The 18,690-nt window shown below is 38.1% G+C and overlaps 2 protein-coding genes across 3 annotated transcripts in view; one reads left to right on the forward strand and one right to left on the reverse strand.

The window, feature by feature from the left end:
- LOC125232922 (N-terminal kinase-like protein) lies at positions 1 to 16,961 on the forward strand. The gene is made up of 14 exons (XM_048138759.1): positions 1 to 543; positions 749 to 978; positions 1,425 to 1,601; positions 2,284 to 2,512; positions 3,077 to 3,220; positions 3,719 to 3,900; positions 5,067 to 5,295; positions 6,879 to 6,966; positions 7,624 to 7,782; positions 8,182 to 8,322; positions 10,493 to 10,614; positions 14,244 to 14,357; positions 14,778 to 14,868; positions 15,446 to 16,961. The coding sequence occupies exons 1-14, from the start codon at positions 166 to 168 to the stop codon at positions 15,595 to 15,597; spliced, it is 2,436 nt and encodes an 811-aa protein (XP_047994716.1). The 5' UTR covers positions 1 to 165; the 3' UTR covers positions 15,598 to 16,961.
- The window catches only part of LOC125232925 (probable glucosamine 6-phosphate N-acetyltransferase), a 22,575-nt gene continuing 13,025 nt past the window's right edge, over positions 9,141 to 18,690 (reverse strand). Inside the window, exon 7 of one of the 2 annotated variants that reach the window (XM_048138764.1) lies at positions 9,141 to 9,236. The gene's annotated coding sequence lies outside the window, so the exon portion shown is untranslated. Of the gene's footprint in view, positions 9,237 to 10,498; positions 10,600 to 18,690 lie in introns of those variants that run through there. The other variant, XM_048138765.1, reaches the window with a different exon arrangement.

Consider the following 18,690-nt stretch of genomic DNA (forward strand, 5'->3'; position numbering starts at 1 on the left):
TTTCTCGTAAATGTTTATAAGGGATTTAAATGTTTAAAAGGTGTTATAATTGAAAATAATTATATTTATAATTAAATAGTCCTTCATATTTCTTGTGATTTAAGTAACTGCACCCATTAGCAATCATGAATTCCAGTTGAAAAGAAGTGTTGATAAAAACGCAATATGTGGTCGTTTTTCTCGCGAGATCCTACAAAGGATTTTCCTTATGAAGTGGGTGATCCGGTGCGCGGTTTAGAAGATAAGACTGTATGGTCTTTGCACAAGGGAAAGAAGAGGGGTACGCAAGATGAAGTATCGATATTCCTGTTCGACGTTCAAAAGAATTCGGAAACGATGTTCGACGTAGCAAAGGCCTCACTCAAGAAACTTAAGACTATGAGACACCCTAGCCTTTTACATTATTTAGATAGCTGTGAAACTGAGAAATTTTTATATGTAGCTACAGAATATGTAGAGCCTTTAGCTACCCACATAGATGATATGAAACTTGAAGGCCAACAAAAAGACTTGTTCTTAGCTTGGGGAATTTTCCAAATTACTGTAAGTACTGCCACATACACATTTGTATCTAGAACTGGGTACTAAGAACTTAAAGTCTACTAAATATTTCAAATACGATCATCACATTTTGTTTTATTCTGACTAAGTGCTTAACTTGTAAATTAAGGTACAGGTTCTGATTATAATATGACTTTAGATTTACAGTGTTCAAATAAACTTTTAGTTCCACTTTCTTCTTTCACAGAGAGCACTATCATTTTTCAATAATGATGGTAACCTGAGACACAACAATGTGTGCTTATATTCTGTCTTCGTCACACAAGCCGGGGAATGGAAGCTGGGAGGGTTTGAGTTCCTCACGTCACATGGACAGGACACGTCAAACCCTATTCCTATTAAAATTCTGCCAGCACTTGAAATATATGATCCTCCGGAGAAGAAGGATCCATCTAAACTGAAGGCAGTTACAAAATGGTAAGATTCTTATAAATTTCTATCCATTTACAGTTTAAGATACAAATAAATTAGTGCTGTAAAATATCACCTCTACTATTTCATTTAATTCTACCCAGTAGAAATTATCACTTGTACAAATACATAACTCAATAATTCATGAAATGAAGCAATTTGTTAGTATTTCGACATTCTGCACTCTTTTATGTTAAGATATACAGACAATAACTTGCTCCTCACTAAAAATAAAGATATGTGATAAAAAGCTTAAAAATTTTGATGAAAAAAATCTGAGATGGTAATGACTATCTATATCCTGGAATCATTCAAAACTCTTGATCTGGAACATACACAATATGGGACATGCAATTGAAAAATTACACTTGCATACTTATTTAGAAATTATTTTACCTTTCTTCAATTCAAATATATGGTAAGAATATATTACAAATTATGTTTATTTACAGTTCGTCAGACATGTGGGGCCTAGGCTGCCTCATCTGGGAGGCCTTCAACGGCCCCCTCAAAAGTCAACCAGCCCTCAAGACACTGGACAGCATTCCTAAGCAGCTCTGCACTCTGTATTGTGAGCTGGTCAGTGCCAACCCTACTTCGAGGCCCAACCCTGCGGATATTATTACAAGGTACTGTATTTTTAGGATCCAAACACAGCAAGTGGCTCAATAAAGGAGAAAACACATCTCCAAGAGACTTGACATGAAAGAGTTAGGATTCCCAGTAGATTTCTGTTGGGCTCATCAGACTGCCCTGAAAAAACCTATTTGATAATAACTTTTTCGCATTCTTATGCCTTTGTTTCTATATCAGAGATGCAAGATATCTGGTTATAATCCAGATGAATTTAATTTTTTTCAATCAAAAATTGCATATAACATGCCTACAACTAGAAACATGTTGCAACCTGCACCGCACGTCAGGCCCGCACCATCGAGTTTACTTCATTTAGGTGAATATATAACGGTACAAGTACAGAAACAGAAGGCTCACTCGTTTGATATTCACAAAATGCCGCCATTCTAAATTCTTACCTACATTAACAAACGGACCACACGCGTGCAGCCGAAATTGAATTCTATTGCGCCGCGCGAAGGTCGTCACCACTGAATGGGCCGCCAATTCGCGGCCCCCGGCATGTACCTGTAGCGCGGCAATAGAGTCGCGGATTGAGCCACCCCTTGTAAAACCTCTGGATCGGATATTCGGCTGCTGATTACGGATATCCGGCGGCCGCGTCAGCCGAATATCCGGTATCCGGCCAAACCACTATCCGTTCCATATCTATGATATTTTTTTTACATTTCTCAGGTGTCGAAAAATAGGTGGCTACTTCAAAAACGACCTTATAGACACCATGCTGTTTCTAGAAGAGATCCAAATCAAGGATAAAATCGAGAAGGGCCGGTTCTTCTCCACTTTGAGCTCATACTTGGACAACTTTCCGGAGGCTGTGTGTGTTCATAAAATACTGCCCCAGTTGTTGACGGCGTTCCATTATGGGGACGCAGGGTCGGCGGTACTGACGCCTATGTTCAAGGTATGTTCACAGTCACAGATCTACAATGGCGCTTATGCTGAAATACACTTGAAAAGCCTTTTTTTGCTACCCTTTTGCCAAAAAATATCAAAGTCCAATTAAAAAAATCGGGACCAACAGTAGTCGCTTGAAAATTAGTAACGTAAAGTTAGGTGACCAGTAAACCAAAAAATATATACAAAAACAAATAATTTACATAATGTGATATTGAACTTGTGTTTAGCAGGCTGTTCAGAAATAGCCCGGTCCACACAGAGCGGGGCACCTCACGAGGCAATTTCCTCGCGCGGCAAACGTCTAATGTAGACTTGCCTCAGGTGCAGGTTGTTCGACCGAGCTAAACGCACACTACGGCGGCGAGAAACATCTATTTATATTGATTATTTGCCTCGCCAGCACATTGCCTTACGGGGCTTACGGATTCTCGCTCTGTGTGGACCCGGGTATTATCTATTGTGATTGGTGAATTGCCGTTTAACTAATATGTTTCATAATTTAACATGATTAAGCATTTTTAAAACCAATATTACCTACTTATATGTTAATGTTACTATCTGTTTTCAGCTAGGGAAACTGCTAGACGAGGAGTCATACCAAAAGCAGATTGTGCCATGCGTAGTGAAACTGTTCGCGTCAAACGATCGCACCACGCGGTCGCGACTGCTGCAGCAATTAGACCAGTTCATCATGCATTTGCAGAACTCTACTGTAAGTATTAAGTATAGTACACCAATTGGAACCCTAGGCCACTGTAGAACTATGTCATAGTGACGTTATAAATCAGATTGTAAGAAATTTCTTACTGCTTGTCATTTTGACATGGTTATAGAGTGGCCTAGGGTTCCAATTGGTTGATTGTACATGTTCTGCTTGTGTCGAGATTCTTTCTTCAAGCAAGGATACCAAGTAGGCAGCTGTGTTGCCAGCACTGGCTATCAGGTGCCGCATATCCACGGTGACACTTGCGTTTCTGTCTTACAGATACAATATTGATTAGTCTTGCCTGCCGTAAATAATTTTTGCGATGGTAAATTTATAGTGGCAAAGGAGTAAAGGTTGTTTTCTTCAAATCACAAGATAACTTGGGTTTAAAGCGTATTTCGCTATTACTTTTGTTATTAAAATGGTGTGGCAAATGATTTTTTTTAACAAATCCCATTATTATAATTTACATAAAATTCTAAATAAAAACTTACTTTTCCACAGGTAAATGACCAAATATTCCCACAAGTTGTACACGGTTTCTTAGACACAAACCCGGTGATACGAGAACAGACTGTCAAGTCCATAGTGCATCTGGCGTCAAAGCTCAACTACAACAATCTCAATGTAGAGGTGCTCAGGCACTTTGCGAGACTGCAGTCTAAAGATGACCAGGGCGGCATAAGGTATGAATAGTTAGATTAGTTTAGTGAGTAGTAAAATTGTTTTTGAAAATTAATTAATGTTTTTAACGGCCCAGCCACGACATTGGTCTAAGTGAGCGGCAGCCATACGTGCGAATGAAAAGTCCCATCGCTGTGTCTCGCTCCAATGTATGGCCGCCGCTCACCGCTGTCGCGCTTAGACCAATGTCGTGGCTGAGCCGTAACTCTTTCTACATTCCAATATCAACATTCATTCATTCAAATATTCATGTGACATTCAAAGAGTTAAGGGTTCAGAAAACGGGTTTTTAAAATGGTCGAACACCATACAACTCCCATACATTAAATTAATAATCTTGAAGCCTTTCGTGAGAACTTATATTGGTTCGGTCGAATGAAAAATATCACGAACACTCACATTGCAATTGCTTTTAAAAATATACAATAAAGATATCATATCCTTATGCATGCTCCTGAGTGCGCATTTCCATGAGTATGAGAGTGATAGAAGTGATCGGGGAGATAGGAATGCCTCTCTTTCTCTCCTTTCACCTTAATTTAACAATTCATTTATTTATTTATTATTCAAATAAGAAAAACAATATGTATAGCACATAAATACTACCTATAGTAATAACCTAATAACCACAAAATTAAAATTTTAAAATACCAGATTTTCATGAAACATGGTTAAGAACACTCCCGACTAACTCAGCTTTTAGACAAAAAAAAACAAAATTAAATCGGTTCATCCCTTTGGGAGCTACGATGCCACAGACAGACAGACACGTCAAACTTACAACACCCTGTCGTTTTTGCGTCGGGGGTTAAAAAAACAGATTAAAAACAGACACAACTCAATAACCCACAATACAAACTTCTGTTCAAAATCTGATCGTTTTTAAATTAAATTAAAATTAATATTACTGGACATTCTTACACAGATTGACTGGGGCCCACAGTAAGCTCAAGAAGGCTTGTGTTGTGGGTACTCAGACAACGATATATATAATATATAAATACTTATATACATAGAAAACATCCATGACTCAGGAACAAATATCTGCGCTCATCACACAAATAAATGCCCTTTTGATTTGATTTGAACCCGGGATCGCGGCGCAGCAGGCAGGGTCACTACCGACTGCGCCAGACGGGTCGACAAACGTCGTCGGTCGTTTTTTCAGGACAAACACCACAGTGTGCCTAGGCAAGGTGGCAGCGCACTTGCACCCGCAGATCCGACAGAAGGTCCTCGTCTCGGCGTTCGTGCGAGCCACCCGCGACGCCTTCCCGCCGGCGCGGCAAGCCGGAGTGCTGGCGCTGGCCGCTACGCAGCAGTACTTCTTGCTGGCTGAGGTGGCTAATAGAGTGCTGCCGGCGCTGTGTCCTTTGACTAACGATCCCGAGAAACAGGTGAGAAAAATTGCAGATTACTCCACTCTATAGATTATGCTGTAGGACTAATATGGACAGATGTCTATTATTTTTCACCGTACCTGTCACGTTCTAACATGCGAAAGTGACGCATGATATGATAAGTGACAAACCAAAACGAACAGGAAACGTCTGGTGAAGGAATGTTTTATTTGTGAGTATAATGCTCCAGTTTGCATTTTATGTTGAATGTTTGTATTGATGTATGCTCAAATCAATTCTTGCAAATTAAATTAGAATTAAATCCTACTTAGCATCTCCCACGAGTTTTTGGCATAAATAAATGTGAAATAAATAATAATTACTGCGCCTGGTTAGTTTTGATTGTGTTATAGTTTTACTAAAGCTGAACCCTCCGTCTGTATTTGATAAGGTTCCTAACATATGGCGTTGACTTAAAAAAAAAAAATATGACAATTTTTTGACAGAAACAGACGACGGTTTAAAATATCGGTCAAGTGACAAAAAACGTTAAATTCATTCATAGTGCCGTATCTGACTTCCTTTAAAATTAAAACTACAAACATAGATAAAAAAGTTGTAAGCTCCACTAAGGTTAGCGATCCCTGATGACATTGCTCTCATTTCGTAGCGCACGTTGTCATCGTTCATTAAAATGTGTTCAATTTATTTGACCTTTCAAATAATCAAGTATTGAGATAAATAGTTCGTTGACCCGTCTTTATGATGCTTTATTGAATGTCTAGTTTATTATTTTTGTTTACATGACAACAATGCGTTACCATAATAAGAATTAATAGTTACGATGGATTGTCTAGGCGAACCTCAGCGACACCATTCAACTTCTCTGTGATGCTTTTCGCAGACACTGGCGCCTTACGGACGTTGATATACTGAAATAAAGATTTACATTAACATTCCAAACTCCGAAGTTGTCGCTTATCCTGGGCCGAATTAGGGTTGTAAATAGAAAAAAAACCAAATGTTTTTTTTCAGAATTGTGAAAAAAATAGTGATAACTATCAACTACAGATTTCGTAAATGTTACTTTTATAAGACCAGAAATATATAAAGTATTTGATTAAATTCGTTTAATAGTTAACATTAAGTCTAAAAAACCGTATAAAAGTATTAACTATTTTGCAAATTTTGAGATTTCGTACTTTAGAAAAAAAACATACTCCAGAAATAAAACTGTTTTTTTTCACGGTTTTTTTCATGTTTTTTTTTCAAGCCAGAAAAAAAACCGTTTTTTTGCAACCCTAGGCCGAATACGTCGCAAAGTACATACATACATACAATCACGCCTGTATCCCATAAAGGGGTAGGCAGAACACATGAAACCACTAAAGCTTCAGTGCCACTCTTGGCAAATAAGGGGTCGAAAGAAAACGAAACTACGTCGCAAAGTATTTTTTTTATTATCATAAATGGGCTTACTCTTGGCCACAGACTAGCCAAAGGCAAAGACGTGGCCTGAGATGGAGTGAGCTCGCCCAGAAGATGCCTGCTCATGCTCACTCTAGGTTTGAAGGTTGCCGGAAATATAGCCGCCGGCAAGGAATTCCAGTCCTCGCACTAATTTACATGTATGTTCGTAGGTTCGTGACGCGGCGTTCAGGACTATCAAGGGCTTCCTCGGCAAGTTAGAGAAGGTTTCAGAAGATCCAAGTCTCAAGGAAGGAATGGGTAAGTATCACACACTATTTAGTACAGAATATATTCGTACATTATTTGGTCAAAAATAGTTTATTTCATACAGAAAACATCGATATCAGATTTGCCGAAATTGACGATTTTTCCGTGGTTTTGAGTATGAGAGTAATTATCCAATCCATATATTTATATGTCTAACGATCACGATATAGTTGTTGCGACAGAGCCCTTTGGGTGTCGCTATCGTAAACAGCTGCCAGTGGCTAGACCAGTAGGCTGCACCAGATACGTATGTACCCACAGAACTTAATTTAGATAGAAGAAACAAATTCATATATTTGTATAGGGGCCGAGCGTGTCAAATTTTGTACTGAAGTTGATTCTTGCCTGTAATTTTAAATATGTCTCAGGCTCTTGATTGTTCATAATTTTTGTGTTGTTGCAATTGAATATCACGTAACGAGGCATTTGTTATGTTTTGGTTGACTTCAACTTACAAAAATTGACGCCCGAAAGCTGCAAGCTGCGAGTAAAGACGGATAACTCAGTGGATTTCACTGAGTTCATTTGACACGCTAAGTAGATACGTTTGCTTGATCTATGGTATATTATATGACATCTGTGTATGTACTACATCAACATATGAGCATTAGTTTAATTCCAAGTTCTATTTCTCTGTGTAAATTGCAGAGGCGGACGTCCACACAGCGACGCCATCGCTCAGCAACGCGGCAGCGACGTGGGCCGGCTGGGCGGTCACCGCCGTCACCGCTAAGTTCTACCGCTCGCACTCCGACACGGCGCGGGCGCAGCACCCCAAGTCTGTGCTGTCCAAACCAGGATCGTTAGGTAACATTTTACATTCACATTCAATCGCACAATCTGTCAAAATCATTGACTGAATCATCATACATACATATACATACATATAATCACGCCTGTATCCCATAAAGGGGTAGGCAGAACACATGAAACTACTAAAGCTTCAGTGCCACTCTTGGCAAATAAGGGGTTGAAAGAAAACGAAACTGTGATATTGCAGTGACAGGTTGCCAGCCTCTCGCCTACGCCACAATTTGACCCTGACTGAATCATCAAAATACAAAACAGTACTTCTACTAAAGGTAGAGATCAGAAATTTTAAAGTGCTAAAGATTTGTACACTTGTAAAGGAAAATCATCAGAATTAGAATCTACATGGACAGTGGACAAGCAGCTTTGTATATTTGGTCATTTTTTTTTTTTCAGAGCAACCGTCATCTTCGAGCATGTCGACTACAACTTCGTCAGTAACATCAATGACGTCACTTGAGCACAGCGAATCCGCGTCTGACTACGATCCTGACCACTGGGATATGGCGGCGTGGGGCGAGATAGACTCGAGCGCGGGTATGTATAAATAAATAAATATTATAAGACATTCTTACACAGATTGACTGAGCCCCACGGTAAGCTCAGGAAGGCTTGTATTGTGGGTACTCAGACGATATACATAATATACAAATATGTACTTATATACGTAGAAAACCTCCATGACTCAGGAACAAAATCAATATCTGCTCATCAGTCTCATCACACAAATAAATGCCCTTACCGGGATTCAAACCCAGGACCGCGGCTCAGCAGGCAGGGTCACTACCGACTGAGCCAAACCGGTCGTCAATGTATATGTCGTGATCCAATCGTAAACTTAACTGTAAACTTTAACACAGTAGATAGGTTTAGGATCGGTTGCACCAAACCGTCTGTCACCGTCTAAGCGATCGCTAAATTGTATTAGAAGTTCCATAGACTTCTGCCGCGTGACTTTGATGTGTCTTTTAACTGCGTTTGATGCAACTGGCCTTTAGGTAGGATAGGTATGCTCGATTTCTTTCTTCAGATGTCTCTAAGGCAAACTTATCAGAAATGGGACAACGGGCCAACTCGGGGAACAGAACGAGATAATGATTTTTAGTTTTTCAGAAAACAAATTTAGTAACATTCGGACAAAAAATATAATACCTAAAAAAATGTATTTGGATCAGAATCACCCCTTGAGTTGAAGGCGTCCATAGGTTACGGTGACCGCTTTCCATCAGGTGGACCGTATACTTGTTTGACACCGAAGTGGTATAAAAAAATCTGTGTGCAGGCTGTTAAGCGCTTGGGCGGTTTCATTTAGAAAAAATGGAAAAAAAAAGAAAATAATAGACCATTTATTTAATAATTGAATTCTTATTTATTTTATTACGTATATACAATTGTCCTAATTTATAACACTGGGGTGTGTCAGTTGAGTGTCACAGCCATCCGCCAAAGACCTGGAAAAAAAAAGGATAAGTCTTTCACATTTTAAACCTTTAATTATTTAATTAATGCCGCGCTATTTGTTTGTCTATCAATTCAAAGTTCGATAGGGTTGATAACGTTTTGAAATTGCGTAATGGATAATTTTAAAGATTAAATCATAGCTTTTCTCTGTCTCAAATTCTGTTCTATGACATTTGTGTTCGATGTCAATAAGTTCAGTTGCGAAGTGTTATAATTCCACTCATAATTCATTTATGTATTCTATGAATTTTATCCTAAATCCTAATACCACACCTCGGACACTGGCGATCCAATTTATAAAAGAGGCGCGTTCCTAGCACACAGTCTAAGCTCGTGTAGGTGAACACGTACTATGCTTGCATGAGTGAGATATGACAGGTCGACTGTTCGCGTTTTTTACAGGCGGTAACTGTGAGGTAACCGAGAAGGGGTGGGAGGCACTTTCAGCGGGGAGCGAGAGTGACCATACTGTACAATAGTACTCTTTATTATACTGTGCTAATACTAGTACGAAATAAGTCCATGAAATTGAATTTTTTACTAAAAGAAAGAAGAGTTCCTTTTGTTTGTACGATTTTAAAGTTGCCTAATAACATTGCGAGGATTTACTGGTGAAACCCGATAAATCGAGATAATTTGTCCTTGAAATAACAACATTGTGGAAATTGCACATAGGTCGAATTTAAAAAAACCAGGGGCCCATTTCTCAAAACTGAAAGTTACAAGCGGAAGTCTCTTTCCAACTTGTAAATTGTAACTTGTAGCTTCGAGAAATGGGCCCCAGTTTGCTCAACTTATCGAGTTTCACCAGTAAACCCTCGATTGATTCAAATCGATTGGCAATCTTCCTTGTATGGTAGGTTTTCAATTCAATTCAAAACCTTTAATGTCATAAACAACACATGTCAAAAATACAAAAATAATAATACAATAAATAAGGAATTAAAATAATCTTAAACAACTTAGTCAAAAAATAATGATAAATTTAAATACTAACCATAATTATATATATAAAAAAAACACAAGAAATTAAAACAAAATGTCAAAGGAAAAAAACACACATTCATCATTTTAAATTAAACTTACTATAGAATTCACGGACCGTAAAAAATGCCTTGTCAATTAAGAAGTCCTTCAGCTTTTTAACAAACAACTTATAAGAAGCCGCTTCTTTAATGTCACGGTTCAAATATATATTTTGATTGATTGATTATATATGTTTCTAGAGGATAACTCTTGTTTGAAGGCACGGGAGCGAGCGCCAACTCGCCGGCGAGTAGCGGCAGCGCGGCCGCCGCGGCGCCGCTCAACACGCTGTGCGAGGACGACTGGGACAACGAGGAGTGGGGCACGCTGCAGGAACAACCCGTAAGTAAACGGTTATTTACACTTTACTAACAGGGGCCCGTTTCTCGAAAGGTACAAGCCTTGTATTACAAGTGTGTTTCCATGACAACCCATACGATTTGACAGTTCGCGCACTTCTAATAAAGGCACTGGTCCCACCGCGAGCTAGTAAACTATGAGCTATCGGCTATAAAAACGAACAAAAGATAATCACTCCCGTGTAAATAAAAGAGACACGGCGATGTTTATAGTTACTCGCTCAGCGGTGAGCTATCAAAATCTCCGTGTCTCTTTTATTTGCACGGGAGTGCTTATCTTTTGTTCGTTTTTATAGCCGATAGCTCATAGCTTACTAGCTCGCAATGGGACCAATGCCTAACAGGGCTTGTACCTTTCGAGAAACGGGCCCCTGGTCTCTATTGGAAACCATTGAGTTAGTAAACGTAATAAGTTTTTTGCGAAAATTTCATTTTTGGAACAAGCTTTTATCGCCGACTGTACCTTTCTTTCAACAGTCATCTGTTGTTTTCCAAAGCGTTTCTAAAAACCCCTTACTCGATGGGGATACGACATTTCATAATAGAGTTCCTATGACCACCTTTCTGCTCCATCATCAGATCAGCTCCATGATACCATAATATTGCATTGTCACGTGATCGACATATGTGTGCGTAAATTTTAGATCAATCGGAAACCGGGAAGTGGGTCAAATTTAGCTTCTACGTTTTGACCCAAACTAACAAGGCAAGTTAAATAAAAGCTTGTAAAAACTTGGCTATATCGACTGAAATAACCGCCGTATGAAGCGCCCGAAGCTCCCGCAAAGACACGTTTCTCGTCTGCAGCACACTTTTGATCGTCTAACGGCGTACGCGTCGTATCGACATACGGGTGTTTGTATCGCTACTACATTTCTTCTGTCACGCGTTGAAAATAAGACATACTAACATACAACACATACACAAAGACGCTCTATGTCCTTTATGCTCTTAATACACTAACCCCCTTATTCATAAAGTTCGTTTGTCCCTTTCTATTATTTCATTTCATTTCATTTATTTAACATTAAAGTCATGTGCATTACAGAAGGTGTTAGTTTGAGGTAGTCAGTACATGACACCCGGGTAGGGCGCATAATGTTAGTACTTATGAGGTACTTACTTATATACTAGTCTACATATTACCTACTTATACAATTTCTAATTCATGCGTTTTGATGTAATATTAATAACATGTCAGAGGGAGTACAAAATTAATAATTATATAAGTATACATATTCAATAATTGCCAATATGAAAATATTATACAAAATTAATGTTGGCTAATTTATTAATCTCAGTCACAATTTAAATGAATTATAATTATTATGATTTTATGTTATTAAGATTTACATTTCCATTATAATATAAGATATTACCTACTTATCTCATAAACGCTGTTTTATGGATTCCCTTCTAACAATGAATCGTCACTTAAAAACTCGTCAATCGTATAGTACGACTTCTCGATAAGTAGCTTTTTTAGTTTACTTTTGAATACTGCATCGTCGCGTTCTTGTTTTAACTGTTCGGGTAGCTTGTTTACTATGATTGCGCATCGACAGTATGGACCGTTTCTATACATGGCGAGTCTTGAAATTGGTATTACAATTTGTTGTTTATTATTACGTCGGTTCGAGGTGATTTGTTGCAATGGGAATAAGTTAGTATTTTTTCTTACGAACATAGCCGCCTCCATAATGTATATGCTTGGTAGGGTTAATATTTTATGTTGTTTAAATAGTGCCTGGCAGCTACTTGGGATTCGCGTGTTAGTGAGGATTCGTAAACATTCTTTTTGCATCACAAAGAGCTGACTTACGTCCGTGCTAGCCCCCCAGAGGATTATTGCATATTTTAGCCAGGAGTTTGCATACGCATAATATGCTGACAAAGCCGTTTCATAGTTTGTATTTATCTTGAGGATTCTAAGGGCGTACACGAATCTCGATAATTTTGCTTTAACATGCTGGATATGAGACTTCCAATTTAAGCTAGTATCAATTTTTATTCCCAATAAATTAAATTCAGTTACTTCCTCAATGGCTGTGTTATTAATTTGTAATTCCATATCCAACGACTTTTTTTGCGGTGGTTTGAATTGGATTATTTTAGTCTTTTTAAGATTTATTTCCAAATTATGATCGTCGAGCCAGTTTTGGATATCGCGAGATATTTCCTGCAAACGTTCATTGCACTCTGCGCTGTTTGTGCAACTGAATAATATGGATACGTCATCCGCAAACATTATACAAGTGGCATCTAATATTTTAGGCAGGTCGTTGATGTAGGCCAGAAATAATATACACCCGGCAACACTACCTTGGGGTATAGAACAAGTAATATTTCGTATATTAGATGAGACGTCTTTGACTTACGTACGTATTGACTACGATTTTCCAAATATGACTTAAACCACATATATGCGTTTCCGCGAATGCCCATGCCGCTTAATTTTGTTAGTAGAATTTTATGTGAGACTCGATCATACGCTTTAGTCATATCAAGGAGAAATCCTACGCCGTAGTATTTTTGGTCTAGATTATTTAGGATTTCCTGAGTATAATTGTAAACCGCTAGTGTAGTGGAATGACGCTTTCTGAAACCGAACTGGTTCTTATCAAGGACGCAGAATTTTTCAAAAAAATTGTAAACTCGGTTTATCATAGCCTTTTCAAATATTTTTGAGATTGCTGGCAAAAGTGCTATGGGTCTATAATGTTGTGGATTTGTTTTATTGCCACCCGGTTTCAATAGGGGTTTTATTTTAGCAATCTTTAATAGGTCCGGAAATACACCTTCAGTGAATGATTGATTTATAAGTAATCGTAACGGCGTGGTCAATTCAGTAGCACATTGTTTTATTAGTGTTGATGGAATTTCGTCAATGCCAAAACTTTTTTTATTTTTTATTTGGCGTATTATCTTAATAATCTCGAGGTCAGTTACTTCGTTTATGAATAGGGAGTTAAACAATGGAGAGATAACAGGTCTGCCAGCTGGCTGCGCCCAACGTATTACACCAATACGTCGAAAAGGGACAAACGAACTTTATCGACTTGATAACTTTAGTGAACGTTTATGAATAAGGGGGTAAGGGTGTTTATTAATTTTTTCTACTCCCGTGTTGTTATTCGTCATTTACCGTGTCGTGCATAGATTTTTAAAACCCTACATGTGGGATGCCCGCCCCCGGCCGGCGCCCCGCGTACCCACGCATACGATATAGCTCTTACAGCATTGTTAGGTAGCCGTTAAGGGATATAGCGGGCCGCGGGGCGCCGGCCGGGGGCGGGCGGCGGCGCGAGGGAGTGCGAGCGACAGGGTGAGTGCAGAAACATTGCAGAGGACAAGTCAAAATACTTGTAGGAAACAGTGCGAATTTCACGAAAGTTATTCTAGAAAACTATTCAAAAGTATGTGCATGGTCGTAGAAAAAGTATTGTATGCAACGGTGTTTAACTGAGTCAAAAAATACTCGTGGCGTCTTAATAACAATTTTCGGCTTCGCCTCAAATTGTTACCCACACCACTCGTCTTTTTTGACCTCCTTTAAACGCCTGTTGCATAAAATACTATTTATCAATGATAATACAATGCTTTTTCTTTTAGTCTGCCGAAGCTGAACTGGTGAGTCCATCAGAAACGTGGAACAACTCCGCTTGGACAGAGCCTCCGGTCAACAACGCTAATGCTACATACGTGCGCCCGGCACTTCAACACAAGGTAATTATATTATACTAGCTTTTGCTCGCGGCTTCGGACGGAAAGACGGACAAACAAACAGACACACACCTGTTTCCCATCACGTCTTTCCCATTTACAATATTATTATGGATTATGAGCCACTTCTTTTCAAACCTAATCTGTAATCTTCCATAACTCTATGGGATTTAAATTTCACACGTCTGAAACTTATAGGGAAGCTAGCGAAACATTTTTCTATTTGAATCCTTTGATTTGAGATGTTTAACGCCACTCCTATCATTCACAGCGGGTTATCGGGCGAGTAATAAGGAGGAATTAGACGAGATCCTCGTCCCCTAGACGATATTACCTTACAGTGTATGAAAATAGATATAAAATTCAAGTGACGACTTTAGAGGTGAAATGTTTATCCATCTTTTAACAATAAATCTATTTTAGGAGCATCGGCTGGCGGCGCAGCAAAACAGTAACGACTCGCTCGGCGGCTGGGAGGACGGGGAATTTGAACCTATTGAGGAGAACGCTGATGGTAAGTATCAATACTGATAATCTGAATGTGAATTTAACGTATGTAGTTCATTGAGATATCTCAATGAACTACAGACATTACATTCACATTATTTTGAAAATACAGAAGTTTGAGCAGAAAAGCGATGAGACTGTGTAAATCGGAAGGAAACTTGAAAAAAGAGACTTGAGTTCTGAGTGAGGTGATAAATATTGAAACAATCTAAAATCATAAATTTTTAAACGGTGTTCATTTTATCTCAACAGCACCATCCAGACTTACGCCTATAGCGATGAATTAACTTATGTTAGCTGTCTTGTGTGACACTTTTCCTACTATTTTTTTTTTTTTACCATAGAAGCATAAGTAAGGGAAGAGTTTTAACTCCATACATCAGTAAATGCATGTTATTTGTAGTGACATCTACCGTCATTCACGCGTCAACGCGCCGAACAAATAGTCTAATGCTCAACAATCCTTCTGCTTGTAATATAAGTTGTAAACTGTTTTAATATTACATTTTTGGCAGACGAGACACTGTTGACACAGTGTCGAGAAGTGGTGGTGATTTTACTAACTCCCCCCCTTGCATCCACAGAAAACAACGCCTCTAAAATGGACGAGATCCGACGAAAGCGCGAAGAGCGCAAACTACAACGACAGAGAGAGATGGAAGCGCGACGCAGCGCTAGAGGCCAAGGCCCTATGAAACTTGCTACCAAGCTCACTGCGCCGCCACCGCCTTTCTAATACTAAGGTATTGGTAACCCTCTATAGTGTGAAGAGTGCAAACTACAACGTCAGAGAGAGATGAAAGCGCGATGTCAAAAACTTGTGGAACTCGCTAGCTCGGGCCAGCGCTTTTCTAGGCAATTTAAGGTAACATTGATAACCCTATCAAATTGTGGAGGCAGTAGTTTGCACTGCAGTGGTAAACCTGTCAAAAGTGTGGAGACGGGTTTGCACTGCTAAGAGACATACGGAAGAGAGAAACTTCTAAGCTGATAGCGCTTCAATTGTCATTTTAAACTCCAAATAGAATATAATGGTAACTCTAAGAAGGCTAGCTCAAATGAAGCCTCGAAACTAAACTGTGTGGTGTCGTCATAGACCAATGTAATTTCTATAAAACTGAGAAATGTCATACAACATGGTAAATCTAGCACATAACATAATCTTGTGCATATTTGGCCATGTTGAGTGCTCATATGAAAGTTCTCTCAGATGTTCAAACAACACTTTACAAAATGTACGAAATATATGACAAATCTTTTGATGGCCTTCTGTGATATGGCTTTGCATGAATGTGGCACTTTCGCCAAACAAAAATGTGTTTTATCTAAACGAGATAAAAGTGATTGTTGGTAAAGCAGAGCTTTTATCCTACCCCTCTAGCACAACTTGCCTTGTCGCGCGCGAGTCCATACTTGAAATCGCGCTTGAAGTAAGCAAGTTGTGCTAATAGGGTATGATCTTACCACACATTCTAAAACAGGGGTTCTCAAACTTTCAAGTCTTTTTTAATGTTCATTTGTTGATAATTGATGAAAATAGAATCTTCATTGACTTTAAATAGCTTGAATGGTAAAAGGTTGCGAAACACTGTTTTAAAATGCTACTATTATCATTACTGTAGATAATATTGTATTATTTATTGTTATTCAAATTGATATTTTTAGTTATCTCAAGTTTTAATTATTATATAAGTACTAAATATGTATTTATAACAAAATCACTGCAGCAAATGAAGCGAAAACGTCAAAATGTTGATTAGTAGCTCTGAATGAATGGGAACAAGTTATAACTGATGCACCAATAGATCGTTCCAGTGAGATTAGAACCAATAAGGCGTTTTAATTTAATAAAAACAGTTATTCTAAAAAAATATTTCTACTTTATAATTTTCGCGACTAAAAATGTAGGAAGAGTCGTCGTGGCAACTACACCGTAGACATATTCTCGTGAAATGACCTAAAGTGTTCATTTCATTCGAAAAGGTACCACTCTGAGGGTCAATAAGCGATTTCTATTTGCATACATATATACTTACATACACTCAGGCATGTTTCCCAGAGGGGTAGGCAAATAATGCCTTAGTGATATAAAGTGGTACTTTTTTTGCCTGAAATTGATGAGCTTTTTCAAAAGAATATGTTGAAGACCTAACTTCTCAGATTCTGGTCTTTTTGGGTTCTTCCAACTTAGAATCCCTAGCATATTCAATGCAAAAGAACTGACCCAAAAACTTTATGGACATTTTGGCATCCAAAACGTCTCGAGCATACAAGTATTCTTACTTGAAAACCAAAGCATTACGTGATGAAACGGACATTTTAGGACACCTTTTTAAATGGTAATAAGATATTATTGACCATTTCAAGTATAAGGAGCTCTAAAAAGCCCTAATTTGTAAGAACCAGGTTTTCAATATGTATTCTAGAATGCTCTGTTACCATTTCTAATTCGTATGATTAGGTGATCTTTGCAACCTACGTCTTACAGGTTTTGGACCCGATGTGGTAATTTATTAAATTGTAATTGATATTTGTGAAGAATTGGAACTGTTGCTAGATAGGTGATAGAATATAAGCGTATTTTCGGTCACGTCTCTATTGACAGTTTGAGATTCTTAGGGCTGTGGAGTTACTTGCGAAGAATTCTCTGAGCCCAAAATTAGACCTATTTTAAATAAAAAAATGTACTTGTGGGTGATTAACTGAATAATTATGTATGTATAACCTACTTTAAAAATTGATTATCTTTATTTTCTTTGACTCCAATTTAAATAATTATTTGTATATCATATTTTGGTTATATGTTATGGTAATCAATGTAATCATAAACTTTACAAAAAGGATTTACTGTTTATGTATTACTGACCGGTCAACCAGTGTCATTAATCGGTTACCTGCTTACATTTTACTAAACCTTTGAATTTTTGATTGATGAAATTGCTATGAATAAGTGAAGTTCATATACATTCTAAAATAAATTTAGAGCAAGAAAAGTCAGCTGCAGAGAAAATAAGACCCCCCTTGCGTACAAATTTGTATGGCAGGGGGTCCCTTTTCTCTGCAGCTGACTGCACAAGGTTCAGAGTTTTGAAAAGTACTCCACAGGCCCTGAACGGCAGAAGCCGTCGCCATATTTTACTCTAGCGTATAACTTCGCTTTGTACAGTCGGTTAGAGCGGGCGCGTGCAATGAGCATTTTGTACCTTGGAAACAGAGTTATGTTCACAATTTTTACCTTCATGTTATTAAGTTTACCAGTCTCAGTGAGTTTTGTACACTATGAAGTTACACAAAAAGAGATTTTATGCATTGGGTGTTGCCAAAGGGACAGCTACAGAGAATATTTCTAAATGTAGTACCTACTTGAATTTTCCTCTGAACGGTTACCAACTTTGTAGTTAATGAAAAAGTATACTTCTCTGTGTCTAAGGTACAGAATGGGTACACCCTATTTGTTCATTAGAACTACATTGTCAGATTTTGAACTCGTTTTCTTTAGTTCTATAGAACAAATAGGGTAAGCCACGGAAAATATGGTGTCAATTCGGTGTAAGTGCTTGTGTGTGTGTGTGTTACTGTCGACATTCCGGGCCGGTACTTATAAAGCTATCAAGTATTTCATTATTATAAATTTGGTCGAATATCTGTTTTTTTTTTTTTTTTTAGGTAATTTTGAGGATGCGAACATGGAGTATGAAGCTTTAAAAGTTACATAGATAATTTGTGCAAGTAATTAAATACCTCATTTCAATCAATTTAGATGTGGCGCTTAACCATGATCGCATGACTTTAAAATTACCTGGGATTTTATAACTTGAAAATTCATCAA

The sequence above is a fragment of the Leguminivora glycinivorella genome, chromosome 13 (genome assembly GCF_023078275.1).
Source record: "Leguminivora glycinivorella isolate SPB_JAAS2020 chromosome 13, LegGlyc_1.1, whole genome shotgun sequence".
Classification (NCBI taxonomy): domain Eukaryota; kingdom Metazoa; phylum Arthropoda; class Insecta; order Lepidoptera; family Tortricidae; genus Leguminivora; species Leguminivora glycinivorella.

What these genes read in the sequence shown, in the direction of transcription:
- LOC125232922 (XM_048138759.1), top strand. Translation starts at nt 166, where the DNA reads ATGTGGTCGTTTTTCTCGCGAGATCCTACAAAGGATTTTCCTTATGAA. An exon ending in GATGACCAGGGCGGCATAAG is followed by an intron (nt 3,901 to 5,066) that starts GTATGAATAGTT and finishes TCGTTTTTTCAG; the next exon opens with GACAAACACCACAGTGTGCC. An exon ending in GCACGCTGCAGGAACAACCC is followed by an intron (nt 10,615 to 14,243) that starts GTAAGTAAACGG and finishes TTTTTCTTTTAG; the next exon opens with TCTGCCGAAGCTGAACTGGT.